Raw genomic sequence first — 26,574 nt, 5'->3', positions numbered from 1 at the left:
CCAGGCCCCGATGGGGTCCCTCTTGACCTTTTTAAAAATAATCCAAACCTGTGGGCACTTTTGCTGACAAACGTATTTAGAGCAGTAATTTTTGGCCCAATGCCCGTGACCTGGAAGGAGGCAATAGTGGTCCCCATTTAAAGGGAAATAAAAGTGACCCGGCCTGTTATAGGCCAATATCGCTCATTGATGCCACAGCCAAGATTTTGGGAAGATTTCTCCTCACCCAGATGGAGACATGGGCAACAATGATAAGAGCAATATCCAATACGCAATATGGTGTCAGGAAGGGGCTTGGTACGACTGAACAAAAGCCTAAACCTGTCCCTAATTTTTAACAAATACGTGAAGGCCAGGAAGGGTGCAATCCTTCTGGCCTTCATGGATTTGCCTAGTGCCTTTTGACACTGTTAATACAGAGAAACTGTGGCTATGCTGGAAAGCTTGGGAGTGGAACAAGCCCTGGTGTTGCTTATTCGTAGGATACACTTTAATACCACAGTTTCCATAAGATATGGCACTCAAGGGGAGGTAACTTCAACAGAGGGCGTCTGGCAAGGGTTTATTTTAGCTTCTTTTCTTTTTTTTTATTTACGCTAATGGTCTGCAGGCCGTCCTATTAAACAAAAGGCTGGATTTCCCCAAGATTGGTAGCAAGTCTGTCCCCTTGTTATCCAATGCTGACGATATGGTGCTAATGGCCACGACAACAAATGGCCTTCAGAATTTCCTGGACACTTTTATTGATTTTATGTTGTCTCTCGATCTTAAAGTCAATTTTATTAAATCATATATCACAGTCTACGGCCCAAAGAGCACAAAGACTAAGATCTTTGTAGCATGGGACAAGACAATAGAAAAAGTTGAGAATTTTATATACCTGGGTAATTTATTTAACAAATTAAGCTGGACACACTTGTGACAGCGAGAGCCCATTACACAACTAGGGCGGTGGATGGGCTCTTCCGGTTCACCATTAAATTAGGTCACAAGCCTGTGAGGGAAATTCTTACTCTCTATAAACCAAATGTCTCGCGATTGCAACTTATGGCGCAGGGGTGTGGGGCATCATAACACACGTGGGTTACAAATGAAAATAAATTCACTAAAAGGCTGCTGATGACGCCCAAGAGTGCCCCTAACTGCAAATGCCACGATGAATTAGGCCTAGAGCTGTTGGCAGACCATATAGCTGGTGCCCCTCTTCTATTACGGTCGAAAATCTGGCTTTCTGAAAAACGAATGTTCTCACGAGAAATCATAAAAGATTGTCAAACTCTGGCCAACGCTCTTAAAATACCATCGCTTCGGTTCTTGAAAGACAAATATCATGAAATAGGCCTGGGCCACTTTCATGATAAATCAAATCTGTGTTACCCCTGTGCACTCGAAATATCTTATATACTGTTGTCCAAAATTTTCACACATTCCACTTTTATGATAACCCTGAAAGTCTCCCACTGAACGCCAAAGTTATCATCAAATTGGCTTTGGTTTCAAGGGGAAACATGCGCTATTTCCGGTAAGACGAATTTGGCCCGATGCACTCACCCCCGGCTACGCAGCAAAATTATTGAACATTTACTATTAACTTGCAGACTAGATTTCATCGAACTGGATTCCGGTTAGATACTGTGCACTTTTTGCTGGCCTTTCCATGACAGTGTGGTTGGGCGAATGACCTCTCTCTTTGCCCATGAGACAACCTCACAAGCGAAAGCACTTTGCACTTTATTTTATTTTGCACTTATACAAAACGGCAAAAAGTGGATTTATAACTCCTTTGTTAAAGAAAATCCGCCCTTGTACATATCTTGATGATTTTAAATATTTGCAATCATTGGCTACACCTGATATCTGTAGCGCAATAGCCAGCTACATTAAAGTATCTTTGGCCATTAGGAAAAGATATGAATTAGAACACATTGAATTGTCCCGGTGATATTGTTTTAACTGAAGAGCTGCACAACCTTGGTTTTTTAGGATGTGTTTTTTAAAATAATGTCCAGTCAGTTAATTTATATTGTGGTAATGTTTTTTCTTAATTCGAATTGGTGTTAGGAAGCGCTCCCAGATGCTGAATTGTAGGAAGTGTGTTCAATTGAAGGCTACGGCTTTAAATTTCGGGAAATTATGGCGGTTTACTTAGTTGATTTTAAGTCTTCTAGAAATGCACTTTACCCCATGTATTTACAAGATATATGGATGTCTTATGTGATGTTTTAAGATAATTAATGATTTTTATTTGCATTCTTTTATGGCTGTTTGAGCCGAATAACAATTTTTTGACTGACTGACTGGCTAGAGTCTGCAATGAATTCATCCTGTGCATCACTATGATTAAGGCCTGCTTTAGAATATAGAGGCTGGTCTGTTGTTCTGCCAAGGCAGTGGATGAATGTTCTACACTGGCCTCATAGAAGACTGATTGCCATACGTAGAAATCTCATATAGTCAGGTGGAGATCACTTTTCCTTCAGGGGATCCTCCATTACATAGGCTTCGCCAACAAAACTATTCTCACAAATTGGGAGTTTGTTATTGAAAACAGAACAAATACTGGCAATGCCAATAGGTCTGGCTTTAAAGGAACTTTGAATGGTAATGTGAAGCATTACAATTAAGCAGCATGAGAATAGATATGTATTTGTATGGAATCAAAGAACTGTAGAATAATATTGGTGTGGTTAAAAGGTCAGATGACAGTACACTCTCAAGCCAGACCTAAAACATCATGTATGTTAATGACTAACATTTGTGCTGCTACCAGTTAAAGACAACATAAAAGATCTAGTTATCGGAAACACTTTACTAGCATTCTAACGTCATGTGTGTGCTCCTGAAAATTCAAGCTTAGGCAGCTGGATAAATATACAAAAGGATTACAGCCCCATGGAGGGCTGGCACTTTTGTGTGGATGCACACAACTTCTGCCCAATCAAAACATGTACTGCTGGCTCCCAACATGTGGGCAGAGCCAAAGCTCCTCTCTAGTGACGCTCACATAATTATCTGCTTGGCAGCTGTGCTGTCAAGCCGGATCATAAAAAGAAATATCCCTGACAAGCTTGGAGTTGTCTCCCATCACCTGTGGTTCATATCTTTGGTTGCAGTTCATGACCACCAGGCTTTCTCTGGTAGTAATGAAAAGGTTGTGAGAATATTGGAACATTTACGGTAACCCGGGCAGACAGTGACTACAGCACTTTGAAGGCTGGTCCAATGTCCAACAGATCATCAGTCAAATGTTTCTGCTAGCGGAGTCAGTGCTGTTTCTGCCGTTGTAAACATGGTCTTTGCCACGTCTCCAAATAGAGCACCGGAACCACGAGGTTCACGTTTTTAATGGAGTATTCCCATCTGCCAAACTCTAAATCAGGCCCTTAGTCTCGATCCACTTTTTAATTTCACCACTGATGAGAGGTCATGGTTCCTGAGAGGCAAGCCTTGAGTGGGTCTCCCTACAATGGAAATACAGAGCATATTACTGTTTGCATGCTGGCAAATGTGGTTTATGCTCCGCTCGTTTTTTCTTGTGCATTAATTATGAACATCATTATTTAAGCAAAAACAGACCACAGTCTCACTGCATAGACCAGTAGTATGAACCTATGATGATTGAGGACATGAGCCAGGACACGGAGACGCAGGATCTGCAGCTGAACTATAGCAGAATTATGGGACTTGATCCTTGGAATGTAGAAACAAATGTCCGAATCTGCGTTCCACTTGTTTCATATAACATGTTTAATTGGTTCACATGTATTTTCACTGGCATGGCATGTCATAAGCTACATATGTCTTCCATGGAGGGTGTATGAGTTCTTATTTGTATTCCATTATATCCTTCCCTCTGGTGTGATGGATAAGAAAGGGGAGGTAACATGAAGGACATTGGTAGTAACTGAAAGGGGGGAGCAGCCACTAACAACTCTAACAACTCCTGCCCCAAAAGTAAACTTGAAGAGTGCAGTGAGAAGGACAGTGGGGCAGTGGTACTCATAATTTTCAGGATAGCATAGACACCTTCATCTAAGTTTTTGTTATTCCTAGTCAGTCATCCTATAACAGCTGTCTTTGCACAATTTTACATCTGGAGGGCATGCAGGTGGAGCAGTTGTGTTTGGCATCTGATCCTTCCCTCTTCCATCACGCCGATGATTCCAAATTAATTCGCATCCTGTCTGAAAAGAAACACTATGTATTATTACCCTAAATAGTTTCCCAGCAGTATTCAAGATTTCCTCAAGCAGTGTCCTATTGTTACTAAAGTGAAACCGAAGACAGATCAATTCCTTAAGGATCCTGCACTCCTCTATTGCTATTTAATTTGAGATATTACAGTTCTACCTCTCACCTTTTTTTGTTCTTCATCATATCACCGTACTTAATTCACCAAATGTTGTATCCAACACATCTTTGTGGCTACGAAGATCCACCTTTTCTGTCCAATTATCTCCGTTGCCCAAACGTGCCACACATATGAAACCCTTGTTGCTGCCCACTGCTCCTCACTGCAACCCTTTTTTTCAGTGTTTAAAAAAAACCTTGGCACTTTACCAAGGGATACGCATGATGTGACTAAATATCTCGTATTTTAACTTTTTTCATGTTGCACTGCAGGAATTCGTCAGACTGACTGTATCGGACATACTCGTGACCTATGTAACCATACTTGTAGGGGATTTCCTGCGCGCTTGTTTCGTCAGATTTGTGAACTACTGCTGGTGTTGGGACCTTGAAGCTGGATTTGTAAGTGACATTCAAAGATACATATATCTGTAGCAATGTTTCGTACTAAGTATTTGATAAAAGATCCTAAGACTATGCATAAAAGAAACTATCCGTTTGAATGTAAAGAGGAAAGCATTATTGAAATGTACTTAGCCTTAAGAATGAACAAGCACTCAAAAGCACAAAGGCATGATTTTACACTTGCAAGCAATGCTCATTTAAAAGGGAGACTGCTAGTCCCAAGAATCAAAGTATCTTTTTTGTGCTTATATTTGTTTACAACAAAAGTACGACATACTTAATGAGGGAAGGTCATTGAAAGTAAAGGGGGAAATTCAGCAACCTCGAAGCAGCTCAACACACGATATTCAGTACAATACAGTCATGATTTCTCAGCTTATTTCAGAATATTTGTTTGCAGTATCAGGGAGAAATTTTTATAAAGCATCCGTTATCTGTAACCGATACATGCCTTTGTGCATCACTATTTGTACAGCAAACGTTTTCATTACAAAATATTTTTTGCAGCGCACACAGTTAGGCAGCTGTTGTTGAATGTGTGCTTTTTTAAAACTTTATTCCAAAAACATTCAAGATTGACCATGCGTGCATATGCATGCATGCACACAAGGGAGGCCAACTTTGAATATTTGCTTGAAACTGTATTCCCAAAAAATTAAAAGCAGGTGGCCTGTGCATGCAAAAGTAATGTAGATTTTATCTCTATATATAAAGGTTACTGGTTAAGCAGCAACCACAATTCTTCTCAGGGTGAGTTACAAATAAACCCTGAATTAGCCTGCACTCGACCCTCGGGTACCTTGGCACAGAGCAGTCAGGCGTAACTCAGAGGGAATGTGTAAAGTATTTGCGCAGCAGGGCAGAAAGTAACACAGTGAAAACACACCACAAAAGGATTCCACAACAGTTCTAGGGAAATAGAGTATTTTTTTATAAAGGAAAGACTGCCCAAATAACAAAAGTACTAATAGTAGAACCAGATATATTACATTTTAAAGATTTTAGTGAAAATAGCAGCAAAAGGTTTAAAGCTCCAACTTTGGAAATCTGGTCACGCCCGTCTAGGACAATCTCACACATTCAGCCTGAGTGCGATGGAGCACGAGCCGGCTACAGGGACCCAGTTAAGCCTGCTGAATAGAGTATCTTAAATCCAGCTTTGAAGAGCATTGCAAGGATCCACGCCAAAGAGCCAAAGATGCGTCGCAGAGTCAACACCATGCATCGGTTCCTAGATGAGACGTGGCTGCAGTGTGAGGTCCTGCATCATTATCGAGGATCCCGTCGAACAGCGTTTGCGATGCAAAGTCCGGAGACGGGGATGCACCACTGTCGGGAGGGGGTGGTTTCGAGGAGCTGGGACCATTGCAATGCAGAGTCCAATGTTGTTGTTGAGGCTGCCGTTGATGAGGAATGCAAGGGCCTGGGCCGACGATACGTTGCACAGCAGCAGCTCCAATGCAGCGACGGGCTACGATGTGATGCTTGTCTTTGCAGCGGTTCTGATCCACATAGTAGCAGCGATGCATCGGTTCTGCTTGGGTTGTGCTACATAGCAGAGGATTTTGATCCACAGAAGCTGTCAAATGACCTTAGTCCCACTTCCAAAGGTCCAGGGCTGGTATGGCACCACTTGGCAAGGAAGACTCACAGATGGTAGAGTCAAAGTGATGGTGCAAGGTGGTTGAAGTATATTATGTCCCTGAGGCTTCAGATTAGTAGGCCAGCCAACTAACCCTGGGAGTCACATTGGGTTCTGAGTTCAAAGGATGCAGGTTCTAGGCTTTCTCACCCAGTCAAGGGGGCATCAGGCAGCAGTTCAGCACAGCAAGGCAGCAGCACAGCATGGTAGTAGTCTAGTAGCGCAGCAGTCTGGAAGATTGGCCATCCTTCAACAGCCCAGCAGTCCTCCATCCTGACAGTCCACAAGTGTACTGAAATGGTGGTGTCTGAGGTCCAATATTTATTCCCAGTTGTCCCTTATGAAGTGAGGGAGAAGCTTCGAGATCTTTCCCTCTGAAGTCCCCAGGTATCCTGCCCAGCCTGTTCTGCTTCCAGAATAACTACAGGGGGTATGCAGAACTTTGTGTGGAGACAGAACACAGCCTATTCAAGTGCAAATTGGGAAGCTGTATCCAGCTCCTCCCTCCCATCCTGCCAGCGATGCCCCATTCAGGCACACTTAAGTTCTCTATTGTGTGGGGCTGTGTAGGAGGAATACACAAAGTTCAACTGTCAGTTACACCTCTATATGTGACCCAGGTACAGACTACAGGCATTAAATGGCTATGGGCAGGTAAATGGCAACATTCTAAAAGTTGAAGTAAGGGATGGCTACAAGGGATTTTGTTTGTGAATCAATTGAAGTAAATGTAGTGATTATTTATAGGTTCTTTGACTAAATTGAACCAAATGTATCCACAGGATTACTCTGATATTAATCACCAGTTTTTCACAAAAGTAAAACAATACAGTAACGAGAAGAAGCACACAGCAGAGAAAGGTTATGTTTGAAATTATTTGTATTGAAGTTAATCACAAAGAAAATTACATTGGGACAAACAACAGAACAAAACTATCAAGTAAAAGTCATGAAAAGCAGTATATCTATATCAAATGGTCATTTCATAACAATACATCAACTCCATTGATACATAAGGAAAACCAAAATCATAAATGTATCGTGGTGTCCTTCAGTGCCAGCAATGCTGTGAAGTTAATGTCTTTGGTCGACGTTTCGGTCTTGTATGTTGCCATCTATAAGACCATCATCAGGACTTAATTTTTCATCAAAGTAAAACCCCTTAAATACGTCAAAGGTATCAAGATGATTTTCAGGAATGGGTACTGATTCCGAATTGATAATGGTTGCCCAACGAATCTGTTTAGGCTCTTCTTTATATTTAGAGCTTTGGATGTGGATGTAGGTTGGCTGATATCCAGAATAATCAGACACAATCGTGATATTAGGTACGAAATGGAAGGTCAATCGAAAAACACGGATCACTGTCACGGGAATTCCTCACAGTCTCCAGTTGAGTAATGACAACGAGTCATCTCGAGCAAGACTAGCAAAGGCAACTCGAACGCTTCGGGAAGAAACGGAGCGGATTCAGAGGAATGGAGGCGGACCTGAGAGCATCTCTACTCCTGCAGGGAGGCGCAGAGGGAAGACAAAGAAACCCCCTTCAACTGAATGCTCCCCAAGGCAGGAGGCGCTAGCTTCGAGAAGGAAAATGAATAATCAACCACAGGTTTCCTCCTCTGGAGGGTCAGTTATGGATTTCTTGATGAGAAAACAAGCTACTAAAGGTAAAAATCAGTCTGGGATGAGCCCTTTAAGCTTGACTCAACCTGGGATCAGTATCCAGCCCTTGCAGATCTCACCGACTGATGAGCCTTCTGTCCCATCTCTCCGGACTCTGGAAACTGTAAGTACTGTAAATTGTGGGGCAGTGATAGAGCCCAACGAGCCCAGCGAGGTCTGTAAGAGCACAGGGGTAGCCTCTAATGATGAACTGAATGACCATGGCACAGCGGGGCTTTGTATGTCCTTTTCTGGCGAAAGCGCAAACGTACTTGGAGGTCTAGAAGTGCAAGATGAGCTAGGGGGTCAAGTCAGTAAAACGAATGCCCCTATCCTGGAACAAACCTTGACCTTGACGTTGCCCAGTCCCCTGGCAACTCCAGAACTGTGTACTGCCAGCCCTTCAATAACTGCTACAGAACTTATCTTGCCCCTGGTGATTTCAGAAACTCCTGAGATTATCCCCCATTCAGTATTGCTAGCTAAGGTTGTGCAGGAAATGCGCTCTATGACCACTACTGCAGAAGGGGATAAAGAACCTTCTGAATTCTACTCCTTTTCGGATGAAGCAGGGGTGGAGATAGAAACAGAAGGGTCTGCAGAGTCGGAGTCTGAGTCTGACTTGGAGTCATCTGGTGGGTCTGATGAGGAACCTGGATCGGAGTATATCTGCAGCTCCTCCGAAGGCAACGCCGAAGAAAACGTAAAAGTCAACACAGTGCGTGCCAAGCCAATTTCTAGTTCTAGACCGTTGCAAAGCAGCTCCGGGGGGGGATCATCCCCCTTCAAAGCTGACCCTCCACTTCACACAAGTGTCCGAGCACCCTAATTCCAGCGAATTTCCATCAACAGCGGTGGAGACTATTCTGCAGGCCATTGCAGCTCATAGGGAGGAGACAACCCTTGATAGTAAAAGATCTAGAGCTGCACTTCGGAAAGTCCAAGGGGTAGTTAGAAAACTCACTAAGTCTTGCACTGCGTTTGGGGAAAGAGTCACGGAGATCGAGTCAAGAGTGCTCCATAACGAGAATGAGGTTATGGTTAATACAGAAAAAATCAGGTTACAACAAGCTGAATTAGTGGATGTGAAATGGAAACTTGAAGATTTTGAGAACAGGCAGCGCCGTAGTAACCTACGCATTTTAGGAATCCCTGAAAATATTGAGGGCGAGAACATCCGTGCTTTTGTTGTGAAAATGTTCAGAGAGTCAATGCCCGAATTGACTGATTGGAACTGGGACGTGGAAATACAACGAGCCCATCGGATCCCATTTAATTTACCAACTAAACCTGGAGTATATCCACGAGCCATTTTGGTTTATTTTGGAAATTTTTTGTTAAGGCAGACAGTTGCAGAGAAAGCGAGGCCTGACCGTAAGCTGAAGTTTAATGATTGTTTTTTTTTTTACAAGGCCTGACTTTTTTTATGCAACTGTTGAGCGTCGATGGCGATTACGCTCACTGATTAAGCCTTTTCAGGATAAAGGAGCCCAGGCCTTTCTGAACAATCCAGCTAAGCTAAAGGTTGTTCGTGGAGGACAGACCAAAGTATTCACTTCAGAGATTAAAGCTAAAGCTTATCTAGATGAGTTTTAAAATGAGGTCCGCTAAGAAGACCTTTGGTCATAACTCTGTTATTTTTCTGTAGAGGTCTTGGTAAATTCAAATGACATGTTTATTATGTATCTTCACTTCTGCTTTTGTGGTTGGTGATCCTGTGGTGATTGTATCCTAGAAACTAAGGAGGTAGCTCAGGTGTAGCTCTGCTTTCCATCACCCAGACTCTGGTAGAGTCTGAATGCCTTTGGTTGGGGGGAGGGTGCTCAGGGGGAGGGTTGTTCAGGGGTCAGTTAAAAGGAATCACAGTGTGTATGAAGTACAATAAAATAAGTGTCAAACAAAATAAGTCAGTGTTGCATATTAAGCATACTCAGTTGTTTTTTGGGAATACAGGTTGGCTAATCTTCTGTTATGATAATGGGTAAGCTAACTATACAAACATTGAATGTAGGGGGATTATTGACGGCTAATAAACGACAGCTGCTGGCTGAATTGATTTGTCTAAATCCAGTTGACATCTTGTGTCTCCAGGAGACACACATACCCTGGGAGAAAAGATCACTGTGTAAACTGAGGGGTTATAACTTATTAGCAAGCTCAACTCAAACATCAAACATAAGGGGGGTGGCGATTTTGGCAAAAACCCATCTTGGGATGGCTTTACGCCACCTGTCCGATCCTTATGGTAGGTGGACGGTGGTTAAATTGGCCTTGGGTATTACAGTTTGTACCATTTATGGTTCAAACCAAGATGACCCAGCTGTTTTTGAATTCTTAGAAACAGAGCTTCCAACCTGGCAGGGACCAATTATCGTCTGTGGGGATTTCAACATCTCTCTTAAAGTACAACCAGGTATAAATCCACTTCAACAGAAATATGTTGGCCGCAAACCCAAGGTGTTTAAGGCTCTTACAAGATTGGCTAATAGTTTGGGTTTAGTTGATTTTTGGAATCATATATACCAAGATGATCCAGGGTATACATATTTTTCGAATCCTCATCAGAAACATGTTAGGATTGATTATTTCTTTGTTTCGTATGATCTTGTTGCACAGTCTTCCATTAGTAAATGCCCCAAGATTATTTCGGATCACAATCCGCTTATTTTGACAACAAAAATACTTGACTCCTCTAGTCAGCGTAGACCTTGGACGTTTGATCGCAAATTGTTGGTGAATAGCGAATACATTACCTATATTAAACTGTGGACGAATCAATTTTTTGAGGTCAACCGTTTCAGTGCATCGAGGAATATCGTCTGGGACAGTTTTAAAGCGGCTCTTAGAGGCGAAACTATTAGTTTTCAAAATAGGGCTAGGAAACAGCAAGTCAATGAATATAATTTAAAGATACAAACCCTAGTAAAAGCAGAAGAAAAACACACTACACAAATCTCACGGGGTTGTGATGCGAAGCACGAGATATATCAGGTGGCAATTCTAAAATCAGATCTTAATCATAGTCTTAGTCAGAGAGCTGCTCAAACATACAGAACCTATAGGAAGGATGTATATGAGAGTGGAGAAAAGGTTGGCAGACAGTTGGCACTACGCACGAGGCAGAAGAATGTCACTAAAAATATCACCTCTATACATGATAACGGTCAGATATATACCCAAACGTCTGATATAGTCACGCGATTTCAACAATATTATCAGAAATTATATACTGAGGATGTAGTGCATACTGAAAGGGACTCCTCGGTTTATCGAAAAGACTTACTTAATTGCCCAGAGGAGGAAATGCGACTTGATTATCTTTCTCGCAATGATCTGGAAAAAGAAATTACAATAGAGGAGGTACTGGCTGCTTTGGCGGCACTTTCTCCTGGCAAGGCTGCAGGCCCTGATAAAATTCCAATCGATTTATACAAAGCATTGAGCCACCAGCTTGGGCCTCTTCTCCATGACCTATTTTTAGGCATTCAATATAATGGGATCCCCCTCAATCCTGGAACGAATCTAATATAGTTGTATTCCCAAAGAAAGGCAAACCCCCGGAACAAGTTACATCTTATCGTCCAATCTCGCTAATCAATTCGGACTCTAAATTATATGCTAAAGTGATGGCTGCCAGGCTGAGTGGGGTCATTGAACATCTGGTCTCCCCGTGGCAGCATGGCTTTGTCCCTGGGAAGGGGACTACTGATCATGTTAGCAGGGCTATCACCTTATTTGATGCCATGTCTGTTATGGGGGGTCAGATGTCAATGATCCTCTTGGACGCGGAAAAAGCTTTTGACCACGTCTCTTGGTCATTCCTATGGGCGGTCATGTCACGTATAAATTTCGGCCCCAAATTTTTGAAATCTATTAAATCCATGTATTTATCTCCCAAAGCAAAGATTCAGCTATTAGGGTATGATTCTGGTTACATTAATATTTCCAGGGGCACCAGGCAGGGGTGCCCCTGTTCCCCCCTTTTATTTGCACTATATATTAACCCCTTAATTCTAAAACTTCTCGAGAGTCACCTAATTAAGCCAGTTGTCTGCGGTCAATATGATACGAAAGTGCTGGCATATGCAGACGAGATAGCGGTCATTACATCCAATCCTTCGGAGGCCATGAACACAATTGAGAGCGTGACCTCTGAGTATGGTAATTATTCAGGTTATTGTCTTAATAATGGGAAAACAGTAATTGTATGTACTGACAATGTTGACTGCACCGATGTTAGGGTAGCCAGTAAAGCTACATACTTGGGAGTTGTGATTAGTCCAGATATCAAACGTATTATAAAACTAAATTATGATCCTTTCCTGGACAGAATTAAATTAGATCTAGATCGTGTAAACAGTCTGTACCTCTCAATCATTGGTAGAGCCAATTTTTTAAAAATGAATGTGCTTCCTAGGTTTTTATACCTATTCCGTGCTATCCCCCTAGCTATCGATGATAAGACTCTAAAAATGTTAAACTCTTTTATGTCCAAATTTATTTGGCAGCATTGCAAAATTAGGGGATGTATGACCTTACAACGCATACTTTTACCACGCATACCTTTACAACGTGGTTTTTACCACGCATACCATTACAACGCATAGCGCTTAGAGGTGCTGGATAGTGGCAAGTATAATTTTCTATTCCAACTCCAGTCCCCGTGGACACTAGGGAAGGTGTTGGATAGAAAATTAAACTTATTCCCTATCCTAGAGCGCCCCCCAGTGCAATGCATTGTAATGGTATGCGTGGTAATGCCTGCGTTGTAATGGTAGTGCGTTGTAAAAATTTTGTTGTAAACATTACATACCAAAATTAGGAGGTCACATAAATTGTTGTCTCTACCACTGGAGAGAGGAGGGCTAGCTATCCCCAACTCAACTCTGTACCATTGGGCCGCCTTTTTACAAACTTTTGCTATCTTGATCTGTCCAAAAAGCGGAGTGGACAATAGGGAAACCAATCCAATACCTTCGATATACGAGCTTTTGCTTGGGAGTAATGCGGAAGGCTTGTTTTTGCGATATACAGATTCTTTTTATTACAGACATAATTGTAAATTTGCAACCATAACCAGTGCCCTTAAGGTTTGGAATAAGATTATCAAGCATATGCATATTAGTAAAATCAATAGGTATACACCCTTGTGGCATTCGACTCTCACATCTGGTATAGATTTTGATGCTATAGCAAAAAAATGGGAGCTGCTCGGTATCAAAACGGTTAATGATTTTTTGGTCAAAGGTTTTGAATCTACCTTTCTGGATCTAAAATTGAAATATAATTTACTTAATGGAGACTATCTTAAATTCGTACAATTGTTTGCTAAGATCAAAGCTAACGAATCAACAGTTGGTATGTTAAGTATTGAATTGTTTGATTTAATGGGAAGATTTAAGATCAGAATTGGCAGACTGTATGATATTTTAATGACCAAAATTCAGGATGATCTTGAGAAAATCGAGGTAATGTGGGCAGCGAAGCTGGATAATCCAAATGTTGATGTGTATAAAGGTATTGAGTTGACAAACCGTCTTCTTATGTCTAGTAATCTCAAAGCCCAGTTGTATAAAACCATGTTTAGTTTGTACTATACCCCGGCTAAGCTACATGCTTGGGGAAAAAGAGAGAATGATTTGTGTCCCAGATGTGCAATGGGTCCTGCTGATAGTACTCACATGTTTAGTGGTTGCTGCAAGCTGGATTTAATTAAAAGTATGATGTCAGACTTCTGGGAGGTACTATTTGGTCACAGGCTCCCCGATTCCGATTGTTTATTTTTAATGGGTTATGATAGTTCTCTAAAGTTATCAAGAGGCGAAAAAAGACTTGTATTTATTGGCACAGCGGTCCTAAGAATTATTTTGTCCGCACGCTGGAAAGATTCGGATCCCCCCAGCTTCCAGATGTGGATAGCCCGCTTTTTAGCGGTATATAGCTTCGAGACTACAATTTACGCTACAAGAGGACTGAAAGCCAGGAAGTTGGGAGATGCAATTTGGAGTCCGGTCACTCACTGGAAGGCTGGAATTAGCCCGACCTTAAGTGGTAGCATTTAGCTTCTAGGGCAGTAGGTATTTTTTTTTTTTATTAGCAATGTCGCTATCTATTTACAAGTCTGAATTTTGTTTCTCTTTACTGTTCTGCTCATACTGTATATCATGATAATATGTTGTGTTTCCATAATAATTTGCTGTGTATCCTGTGTACTGTCCTGGTTCAATAAAAAAAAAATAGCAAATCAATCCTAGTAGAAGCACTTACAGTGCCTTCAGGTGTTTACATTTTATCCAAGGGTTTGTGATCACAACAGATAGTAAATTGGTTCCCTTAAATAAAAGCTCTAAAATGGTCCACAACCCATTCACAAGCTAACGTTTCTTGCTCCATAATGGAATACTTTTCTTCCAAGGGGACAACAATCTTTATTCAAAAGCAATAATGAATTTCTTCTTTCCACTCACATCTATCGGAACATAACAGCTCCTTGCTCTGTACTGCTAGCATCTTTGATGATGACGCTGGCTGCATTTGGAGCAAAACATGATAGAGCTGACACACTTTCAATAGCAGCTTTTATGCAACAACGTTTTCCTCACTCTCACTAGACCACACACACGTGATCTGTGTCTTTAACTGCTGCCTAATGTGATAGGACTTTTTGGCAAGCTTCAAAAGGGATTTTGCATGATTTGGGCTAATCTTACATCATTGTTGCTAGTAGGTGCTGATGCACTCTGAATAGCACAACAAAAGGTGGCTTGGGTTTGATACTATCTTCACCAATATTATGACCAAGGTAAGTTATGTTTTGTTCAGCTAGTTTGAACTTAGAAAATTCCACATTTCATTCTTTCCATAATATACTTAGGCCCAGGTTTATCAAACTTCTACTGATACACTAGCACCAAGACAGGCAGCTTTGCTTAATGGTACAATGGTGCCTGTGCTGCAGGCAGGATGTTTTGTGCATGAAGGGACACCCACATGCAGAAAAACGATCTAAAGAGGCACATTCCTCTTTCTAAGTGTGCTGCAAAATGCAGCACACTTAGAAAGAGGAAGCAGCGAAGAGAAATTAATATATTTCTCTTCATTGCGCCTCCCCAGGGAAGACTTAGCATTTTGATGCATTTCCAGGTTTACCAGTCTTGATAAATCTGGGAATTCCAAAATCCATGGGTGGATACATGAGCACACCTACACTCCACCCATGATACACCTTCCCAAAGAAGAAGAATGCGAGGCAGTGACTTGTGCTGGCTTGCTCCATATTTAAAGAGCAATGCAGGGCCATGCAAGGTGTCCTTACATTACTTGGTAAATCTGACGTTAGTATTGATTTGCCCTTGCAACACTTTGTGTGATACAAGGGCAACACATATTATGATAATCTGAGCCTGAGTATCTGCAACAACTTGTCGTCGTGTACTTTTTTATCTTGTCCGAATACTAACATATCATCTCGCAAGAACATTGAACCATTCACCTTCGGAAACAACTTAAACTTTAAGCTTTGAAATACAGCCACTGCCAAAGCTAGGCAGATCCACTTAAACTAAAAACAACCCTCAGGGGTGATGGATGGCATAAGTCTCATCGATCCAGGAGTCAATGAATTTTGGTGATATACCGTCAATGGTGCAAAACCACTACACCCCCTTAAAACATGTCACCATTTCATTTAACTTTGGGCACGAAAATACATCGATGACAATGTTGTCAAGGTGGCGTAAATCAATACATAACCTAATGTTACCATTGTTACTACTCGCTACCATCAGTTGAAACATCTAGTCTGATTCTTCAATTAGTTTGATTACTGCCAGTGCAGCCCATTCCTCCTTACAAACCTCATCTCCTACTATCATAGGAATGTTCCTCACTTTGTGTACTTTCAGAGTGTGTTAGCTTTCAAAATAATCCAATGTTAATGTTCCCCAATGTGTTGCTGAAAACCTTAGGAAACGTACTCAGCACGTCATTACCTATATTTACCCCATCATCAATCACCAAGGTTTTTCCCTACTAATCGGTTCTAGTATAATGTTTAACTTTCTCTGATCAAAATAACCCAAAACTGGAGGTCCTTTTTCAGCAACAGACAGTTTTCCTCCTTGAATACTTCTATTCTTAATTTGAAGACAAAACATCGGAAACTGACCATATCAATACGTTCACCATTATGCCTTCAGGCTGAATGTTAGATTCAAAGTAATGTGTCTCCTACCTTCTGCACAGATATTTCTCTCCACAATTTTTTGATAATAGTATAAGGTCACCCATTGTCTGCAAATATCTGCAATGTTACACCCCAAAACATCATCCAACACAGTTTTAACTGAATTCTCATTTATATTCAAAATTAATTTGTTATCAACACTAGCTACTTTGCCACACTAGTCATAATCCTTGTCCAAAGTTCCCTTTCCTTCCTGACTCTTCTCACCACCAATGTATCTGGTGCCTGATTCCTTCTCCTTCATACCTTAGGAAAGTACTATAGCTAATACGAAATTTAGAGGAGAATCCCCCTTTACACATAAGCTTTCTTGAGTAGCATATTTGTTAGCAAGCTTCATTAATTGATCTCTAAACAAATCTTCCTGACGAACTCCGAGTTTTCAATCTATTGCCAATTTTTTAAGCTCTGCTACTTATTCTTCACCGTCTCAATGATTCTTTTCTTGAGCTGATGGGACCGGCACCTAGTAATTCAAATGCAAACTTTAGGTGCAAAATACCTATGCCGATAAAGTATAGTTCATAAAAATGTGTTCACATCCCCTACAACTGTGAATACAAATACAATCCTTGGGCTCCAAAGGAGTGTAAAAAAATCCTTTTCTTTTTCTCTGGCAAAATCGCAATGGAGTCATCCACAGCTATTGATTAGTTCAAAGTATACTGATCCGGACAGCCAAAAGGTTTGAGGAGGACTGATGGTTAAGGCTTGTGTTTTCATTGTATATTAAAGGAATTGTCCAGTGTCCAAGCTTCACTATGTTATGGGACTAGTCCACTGCCCGCATTTCACCTTTAACCTCCACAGTAGTGAGGCCTGGAAACACAATGAAAAGAAACAAATAAATGCAGAGCCAATCTCACTTCTTCCTGTAAAACAGTCAACTAGCATGCTTCACAATGCACAAAAGTATATGAAGTAGGCTGTATGAAGCATATTTCAATGCAGCGCGTTAAATGCCCCAAGTGTTGCTGAACACATATACAATACATACCTGAATAAGTTATATTGGGGCCCCCACCCAAATTACAAACCCAATTTCTGACAGGAAATAATTTAAACTTCAAGCTGAATGACCTAGGATTTTGGTGAGATACATAGAAAAGATGAAAGAGGTTGCTGGGCATAATATTTTGGATAGAATGAAAGGAAATGGAAATAGATTGAAATATTTTATGGTGTGAGAGTAATGTATTCATTAAAAAGAGTGCACCAGTGTATTTGAATAATTAGGAGGAAAAGAAGTAATGAAGGTAAGAGTTTAAAATAATGTTGAGACCCAGATGTGTATAAAATGGAAGTGATATGTGAAAGGAAAGATAGGCAAAGGTCAAAAATAGGATTGTAAGATTAGCTTAAAGGTGGGTTATGAGGACGAATGTAGTGAGACAGGAAAGAACATACAAAGAGGAGGGAAGTAACCCATAAGGAAGTTACGGTCAGAAAGAAGCACTTGTATAAAACCATAATAAAAGCAGGCGTTTTGAGTATCAAAATAGCTTTTCCTTTATGGCTTTTTCTTATTTTTGGCTCCCATCACAATCCTGATTAAGTCTTTTTACATAGTTACAACTTGCTAGAAGTGACTTCTTTTGTAAGTTTATATTATTAACATCTGCACAATCTGTTTGTTCATCTCGGCTTGTAAACTGTCAGACTGTTATGCAAATACAAACTTAAGTAAACAAAAATGCCAAATCCAATAAAAAATTCCAACACTGCCTAATACAAATGGCCAAAAATAGCCCAGCGCTGTACTTACATGTCACACACCAACAATGTCATTGGCTACAGTCACAATAAAATACCATTATAGCCCAACATTCACAAAGATTTAGCATAGGGCTATAGCTCAAAGATGAACGAGCCATATACAAAAAAGCTACCATTAGGCACGTGATTGCACCTGTTTTCAGTTGATACTAGGATTATATGCGGGGTCAACATACTTTGTATGACTTCAGTTGATCAGGGTTTGTGAGATGGGAGGGGTATTTGCTCGGTTCCCGCCCACTTGCATCTACTTTTAACGAAATATTTGGAGTTTGTAGTGATTTGTGTCGCTTAGTGCTGCTTAATGTTGCACTGCTTAGTTACTCCCCACCCTTCTGAACAAAGAATAGCAAAGGAAGGGAGGAAGGGAAAGGGACAAACAATTGTGCTGAATAGTAACTATTCGAGAGGTAAAAGCAATACCAGTTCAGTACTGCCCCAAAGTTTCACATGGAAGAATTTAAACAGCAGTGGGTGATCAGCAGTGTCGAAAACCAAATATAGGACAGATTCTGGCAAAATAATATTTTACTGTGCATGTGTCGTTGTTTTCAGTCCTGTTGGGAACTAGAAGTTAATAGTGTTGCTAAAATGAACATTTCCAAAACTCATGTTTTCTCATCAGGCAAAGTAGAGAGACATTTGATGCTGTAATATAATGGTTTGAAAAAATTCCCTTCTCGGATCAATCCCTGTAGCTGGGCATTTTATTCTGTAGGAAAGAAATTCACAAGTTAACTTCAAACATCACCTCTGTGAGCATTGCATTTGAGGTAGATGTCTTATGATGTTGCTTTAAATGTTTAGAATATCTGAAGAACGATGTAATTACTTCCTGAGTTTTAATAATCGAGAACATAAAACCACACAATGTTCTTCTACTTTGAAATATTATTAGCAGTTTGTATAGATCTGCATGCAAATTGCCTCTTTATACGATCAGATGCGTATATTTCAACGTACTGCTGTTTACGAGCACCTTCACCATTTACTTTTATGATATTGGGAGAGGCCATTTCCATAGTTTATGCTATCTTTATTTTTTTACATAGCCTTCATATGCGGAGTTTGATATTAGTGGAAACGTATTGGGGCTGATCTTCAATCAAGGAATGATATGGTAAGCAAATATTTTCTTTTATCAAATCCACTCAATATTTTAAATATTTTTGTGAAATTGAGGTTGTTTCAATAATGTGCATTAATCACGTTCTGTTTAAGGTTTGAGCTATAGTCTGTCAGGGGGCGTATTACATTTACAGTGCACTTTCCCTGCTTGAGCCACGGCACACCTTTAAAAAGGCGGGCCCTGCGCAAATAGGGACAGTGCACCATATTAACACGAATGCGCTGCCCCAGGGCAGCTGCAAACTTATTCCACCCTGGGCGCAGTGCATTCAAATGAAATACAGAGGGCAGCTTCAAAGCTGCTCCATGTTTCATGGTACAAGTGTCACCTGCCTGCACTTTCAAGAGAGGCGAGAGATACCCTTTCTTGGCGGGTGCAGTGAGTGACTGCACCCGCCTGGATGGAGATGTCTGAGGTGTCCAAAGAACCCCCTTTCTCCCCTTCAGAGGGCTGCCTTTAGGAGGCACCCTGAAAGTGTGCAACCTTTTTGTGGCCTCCTAAAGACATGGTTGCCTCTGTGCCCATGTTCACAATAGGGTGCGGGCCCAGAGGCAAAGTGGTTCCCTCATGTGCATGGGGACATGCCCCATACAAATGAGGGAATGCCCTCCAATGATAGCGCTGACACTACAAGTATGCCCACGATATCTGTATTTCAGAAGGGGGTGCACAAGCATCTGCGGCCCGTTCTGTAATACCAAATTTCATCAGGAGCACACAAAACTGGCACACATGCCCGTTGCGCCCCTGGTCCACTCTGTGTAGTAGGGACCCTGGTGAATATTCCACATACACTGTGCTGCCAGATTAAATTCTGCTTCATTCCTCATCTAAAGTTTGCCATCGCTGATAACCAGTAGATTTTCACCATTGATGATTCTATACATGTGAGTACCCCCAGTTGGTAAATGTGTTATTTGTCTCTTCAAAATCAACTAGCCATGAGATTTCCACCATACATAACTGCAATTGAACCCAACGCTACATGGTAGCCAACGTAAAGGAGAACAAATGCCCAAATCACTTGGAGAAAGGCATTTCCCCCATCTAATCATCCTTTTGTCATTTAAGGTGAATTAGTACAAGGTTGCTAAGTTGCTATGTTTTCCACTTCTAGAGAGACCCTTTTGCCTTCAGAATTAGATATTATTTCACAGTTATGAATGGCTTCTATTGGAATCCATTAACCTGAATAACTGTAACGAAATCCAGTTAGTCACAAAAGATTTTTCCAACTATATGTCTCCAAGAAAGTGGTCACTGTTTCCTTGCTTTGCTCCGGTATGTGGAGACTAAACAGCCTCATTATGCCTCTCCTGCTATTACACAGAGCCAAGGGAGGCAGGAGAATGGAGGCAGTATTTTACTTACATTTACTGCCACATTCCCCTGTCTGCATGGATCTCTGGACAGGGGAAACAAGCTGTGTAGTGCCATGCTAGCTCTCATCTAAGAATGGAAAGCTCAACTTTAACAGGAAAATTAAAGGGGGAAAGAAGACACGGAGGATAGTGAGGTGAGTGGTAATTATCTTTAGGCGGGGTCAAAATGTAGAGAGCGGGGGGGCAGGAGGCCCAGTATTCTTTTTTTTATTTGGGTATAGGAAGGGTAAATGTGAAACATGGTGGGGATGGGTGGCAAGAGGTCAGACATTTTTATATATTTGGAGCTGGTGAGTAAATGTAGAGGGTGGTGGGGATTGGCAAAATGTTATCTTTGGTAGGGGAGGCCATGTGCCCTCACAATTTACTTCTCTGGCCTTGTGTAGATGTTGAAGGCAGGGATTTGTTGCCATACATAACTTAAAATTAAAGATGGGTATGTTTTTCACTTTGGAGGTCCCAAAGATATTGCAGACCATTCAATCTTTGCTGTGTCTATTTAATGTCAATTAGTACCCCTTTGGGAAAAACAACTCCCTTATTCACTCATACCCAGCTTTATTTCTATAGGTAGGATGTGGTGTTAAGCCAGAACTGGTGAAACAGGTTTTAGTTTTGACATTGGCGCACATCCTGTGATTCTTGGCAAATCACATAATCTCCCCAAGCCTAAAAGAAATTGAATGACCTTGTGTAATTTAACTGGTGCACATGGGAAGCACTCTAATACTTTCAGATTGAGCTTGCCCTATATAAAATTGCAACAACAAAAAAATATGTGGTGAGATAGGAGTACAGATATGTGATCCTCACAGATTCTTATTATAGAGGTATACAAATACTTAAAGAGATGACTTGGCCATTGTTAAATATTGTGGCACCGCCAAGCACAATACGACTCATGGAGGTTCTTACTCCATGAAACTGCTGGTGGTGAGGAAAGAAAGGGTGCCCTACAGTTTCCCCTCTTGGCCCTCTTGCATGGGGGTGCATGCAGGAGGGGCACATGTTGTGCCCCTCTGTGTGCATGCACCCCTTCCCTGCAGGGCATGGAATGCACAGTCTCCGCTGTGCAGGAGCGTGCACTGGCTGTCCTGCTGTGGTGCAGTTTAAGGCTCACATATGAGCCTTTAAACTGCACCACTGCAGGACTGCCATGATGCTCTCCCGCCAGACCCCAATAATACTCGTAATCTGGCAGGCGGGAGGTGGCCCTGTCTGGCAGTGTGGGAGTGGGGCAGTGGTTTTACGGCCTCCTCCCACGCCTCTAAACTTGTTATCGGGCCCTTAGTATGCCTGATTTTGCTATGATAAGGTGTCACATACCAACCTCAATGGTTCAGGACAAATTGACATATTAGTTATGGTCATGATAGCGGAGACAAGTTGGAGGCAGTGTGATCACTTTTCATGCCCTGATGGAAGTTAAGAGCAAGTGGAAAGGTATTTTGAAGTATTTGGACCAAATACTGAGTTTTTAACACTGTGATACATAAATATCACGTCACAGTATTAGTAATGTTAGTATAATTGATATTATTTTTCTGTACTATAGATTGTAATTTAAAATGTTCAATGATGTTTTTATTAAATTAGTGCCTTAATACGAGTCTGGTGTTCCAGGGCCCGCCAGACTCACGGGGCATGGCTGTGGCAGTCCAGCAACCATCAGACTGGCAGTCCAACTGCCATATTATAAGTTTGGCAGTTGGACCGTTATTTGAGTGCCGCAACCGCCATGGAACTTTGTTCCCTGGTGGTGGTGAGGTGGTTAGGGGCTCAAAATATGCTATTGGTGCTGCATACGTGTCTGGACCACACCTAGTGTCAGGAACCCTTGTTCTCCCACAATCCACTGCTACTCCAGAACAGAGCTCACCGCCCTCCTTGCCAGACCCCGCAACAAGAAATGCCGCCGTACTTCTCCTTGCTCCATAGCAGGTCCCATTTCCTGCCTCAACTGCCGATTCACCTGCAACACAACTCACCAGGGCACCCTACTTCCACCACACCTCTGGATATGACTACTTGTCATCAACTCGACTGCATCCTACTCAATGTTTGCTCCCTCTGCAATCATGTGACCGAGATATGGAGCACCATTACCACCCTCGCCCCGACATCGTCTTCCTCACAGAGACCTAGCTCAACGCCGTCTCCTCACGGAACATCACCGCAGCCACACCGGTGGATAAAAGATTAGCCACCATGACCCCATCAACAAACACCGAGGTTGAATCACCATGATACACAAGGAATCTATCCACTGCACCATCACGATGGGCGATTACAGATCGATCATGGAGCACCCCAACTTCCAGCTCAGTGTAGACGGTAAAACCACCATCGATGACACTCTCACCTATAGAACCCCAGGACCCCACCCAAGCTTCTGCAATATTATCCCCAAATTCATCATCGCCAAGCAATAGACACAAAACAATACATCTTCCTTTGGGCCCCCAACACTTCCAACCTTCTAGACAGCATGAGCACCAGTGGCCTAACTCACATAGTCACTGACCTAATGCACATTTCAGGACATATGTTAGATCCCATTTTCACAGCTAGAACAGAGTCAAATACAGCCCCAACACTGAGTTCACCTGGTCATATCACACCATCGACCACCAGACTGCTAAACACCTTTCATCGCAACTGGAGCAATGTATCTGAGAGCCAGTGGGCAGATGCCCTCAGCTCCTCCCCCCACACCACTTCGGACATCAAACAAGAAAACAAAAACTTCACCACCTGGATCTCTGACAGCGCTAACAAAGTCACCCCCCAGAAAAAACCTCCAAACCCCACAGACACTCCAAACGAGCCAGCTGGTACACCCCTAAACTTAAAACAGGGAAACACAGCTGCATGCAACTGGAATGGAGATGGCGTACCACCAGGGATCCCACCGATTAAACCAACTAAGAACTCACTCAGCCCGTATCACAAACTCCTTAAAGTCACCAGAAGGCACACCTAGACACCTGCATGCAAGCCAGCTACAAGCACAGCAAATACCTCTTCAGCATCATCAAGGAGTTCTCCCAACCCCTCTGCAACTCAAAACAGCACCTCCCCCTCACAGGAGCTGTATGACTCCCTTGCCAACTACTTCCACAGTAAGACATCCACTATTTACAGAAACTTTGTACCCCAACCCATCACCACCGACACCTTCAGCCTTCTAGACCCCACAGACGCCCCCACAAACAATAGAATCACCAGATGGAACCAACTTTCTTCTCAAAACACATCTGAAATTATGCACTCCATCCACTGAGGACCCCCCACAGACGCTTGTCCAGAACACATGTTCAACCTTGGCAACAGCACCATCAGCAGCAAACTCACTGACATCCTCAACACATCCATCACCTCAGCCACCCAACCGGATGATTGGAAACACACCAGAATCAAACTTCTCCCAAATAAGCCCTCTGCTGACCCCAACAAACTCAGAAATCTCTATCTGAACCCCCTGCTCTCTTTTCCAGCCAACGTACTCTAGAAAGCTGTTAACCAACCACTCACTGCATACCTATAGGACAAAGCTTTTGGAGCCAACACAATCCAGATTCCACTCCAACCACAGCACCAAAACAGCTCTGATCAATGCAATTGATGACATCAGAAGTCTCCTGGACCAAGGAGACTTGGCTGCGATGGTCTTCCTCGTCCTCTCGGCAGCTCTCAACACCTTCTCTGCCCCACACCCTTCTCAATAGGCTCCATCACATTGGCATCAGGAACAATGTACTGAAATGGATTGTGTCCTTCCTCAGGAAGAACTCAGGCAGAACTCAGAGAGCCCTCCTCTCTCCTTTCACCTCGAAGCCCAAGGACATCATCTGCGCGTACCCCAAGGATCGTTTATCAGCTTTACCCTATTCAACACCTATATGACCTCCTTGGCCAACATTGTCAGAAACCACACTTAACATCATCTCCTACGCAGACGATACCCAGCTCATTCTCTCCCTATCCAAAGACCTCTCCACTGCAAAGTCCAGCTTCCACCTCATCATGACCAGCACCACTGACAGGATGATGGGCAACTGCCTCAGGCTCAACACAGACAAAACAAAGGTTCTGATCTTCGGGAATACCACCTCACCGTGGGATGACTCCTGGTGGCCTGCCAAACTAGGACCCCCCTCCAACCTCATGGACCAAGCCCGAAACCTTTGTATCATTCTTGACAACAAACTCAACATGAAGAACCATACAATGCAGTCTCCTGTGCCTGCCTGTTCACCCTCCACATCTACATACACTTCTCAAATGGTCCCAATCTCCACCAGATGAACCATTTTGCAAGCCCTAGTCACCAGCCGCCTGGAGTATTTCAACGTTCTGTACTCTGAACTCACAGCACACTTCCTGAAAAGACTTCAAATCACAAATAACTCAGCCGCCGGACTCACCCTGAGCCTCCCAAGACAGACACATATCATCCCCCCACCTGAGGAACCTCCACTGGCTCCCCATACACAAACAAAATGCCAATTCAAGCTGTTGACAGACTCCTATAAAGCCCTTCACAACCAAGTACCTGCATACCTCAAACACTGCCTGAGTTTCCACTGCCGAGCTAGAATTCTATGCTCTGCCTCTCTCTCGCTCACACCCCCTGCATCCGGCGCAGCAACAGTGGAGGCCGTTCCTCCTTCTACCTTGCTGTAACATCCTGGAACTGCCTCCCCGTCCACTTCAGGACATCCCCCTCCAGGAATGCAGAAGGGGACTTAAGACCTGGCTCTTTGAATGAAGCCCCATACAGCAGACATCAGTTCCTGGATAAACTCATGGGTGATTAGTGCACTCTACAAATCCGACTGATTGATTGATTTTTTTTAATTAACCTCACTTTTACAATTTTATTTTAATGTATTTGAAACATTCTTTATTTACTATTGTTATTAAAAACCATGAAATAGACCGAGAAGGTCAAAACGCATAGATGAAGTGGTTAAGAAGCTAATAAAACCTGCAAATCTTACTACTTGGAGTGCAGAGATTATGTGTCTTTATTATATTTACATACATGGAAGTTGTTGAATCCTCAACCACTCTCTCATCAACCTCAAATCAACCTCACATGTTTCAGTATATAACAGCTCAAATGCCTTTCTTATACTTTTATTAATCTGGACAGGGTTTTCGGAGACACTCCCATTTTCACTGACCATCAGTTTACCAATATAGTTCTTTGCTCTGGCTGCTCTTGCCTTCCATGCAAGCAACCTACCACTCTTCTGCCCATATGCAGAGCTAGCAAACGCTCTCACACTATTCTCAATCAACCCACTCAAGGCCTCTTGTTACTTCTTCTGTTCTCCTCACCTTTTCTCGTAATGTTCTAGTCTTAACAGGTGCTATCTTATGAAGGAACCCTCGCATATGTGACTTAAAGACATCCCACACACTATAAAAGGCAAGGCAATACCCTCATTTTCTTTGAAGAAGATTCTAATATGTTCTCTAAGATTGTTTATTACTCCTTGGTCGACTAAAAGTGTTCTGTCCACTGTCCATCTCCCTTCACCCAAACCTTCTGATAATTGTGCAGTTAGTAGGACAGCCAAGTGGTCCAAACAGTGGACTGGATTATAGGATACATCCCTTATTTTACTTCTGTGGGTGTTACCCACTAAAAACATATCTATTTTTGAATGGATTTGGTACTTTTTACTTTAGAAGGTATACCCCCTCTCTGCTCCCATCTTCCCATGCCATGCATCACACAGGCCACAATCATGCATCAAACATTTAAAGCTTCAGTAACCTTAACCATAGCAACTACCTTTCTAGTGGATGTGGTGTCCAACTCTCTATTCAAAAGAATGTTAAAATCCCCATCTATTACTAATGGACCAGGAAATTCCACTTTAGTGAGCCATAATGTTTCAAGTGGTCCAGGATCATCAGAGCTTGGTCAATACCCCAAGTAAATAAGGATACTCCATATTTAAGTTTC

General features: G+C 42.2%; 1 protein-coding gene across 1 annotated transcript in view; it reads left to right on the top strand.

The window, feature by feature from the left end:
- The window catches only part of LOC144784130 (transmembrane channel-like protein 2), a 415,583-nt gene that overhangs the window by 213,477 nt on the left and 175,532 nt on the right, over nt 1-26,574 (top strand). Inside the window, exons 12-13 of the mRNA XM_078662812.1 lie at nt 4,624-4,752; nt 19,136-19,203. Of these exons, the coding sequence (XP_078518938.1) occupies nt 4,624-4,752; nt 19,136-19,203 (197 nt within the window). The remainder of the gene's footprint in view (nt 1-4,623; nt 4,753-19,135; nt 19,204-26,574) is intronic.

The sequence above is a fragment of the Lissotriton helveticus genome, chromosome 10 (assembly GCF_964261635.1).
Source record: "Lissotriton helveticus chromosome 10, aLisHel1.1, whole genome shotgun sequence".
Lineage (NCBI taxonomy): Eukaryota > Metazoa > Chordata > Amphibia > Caudata > Salamandridae > Lissotriton > Lissotriton helveticus.
Note: the sequence above shows the minus strand (reverse complement) of the source record. Positions and strands in the feature narration are given on the sequence as shown.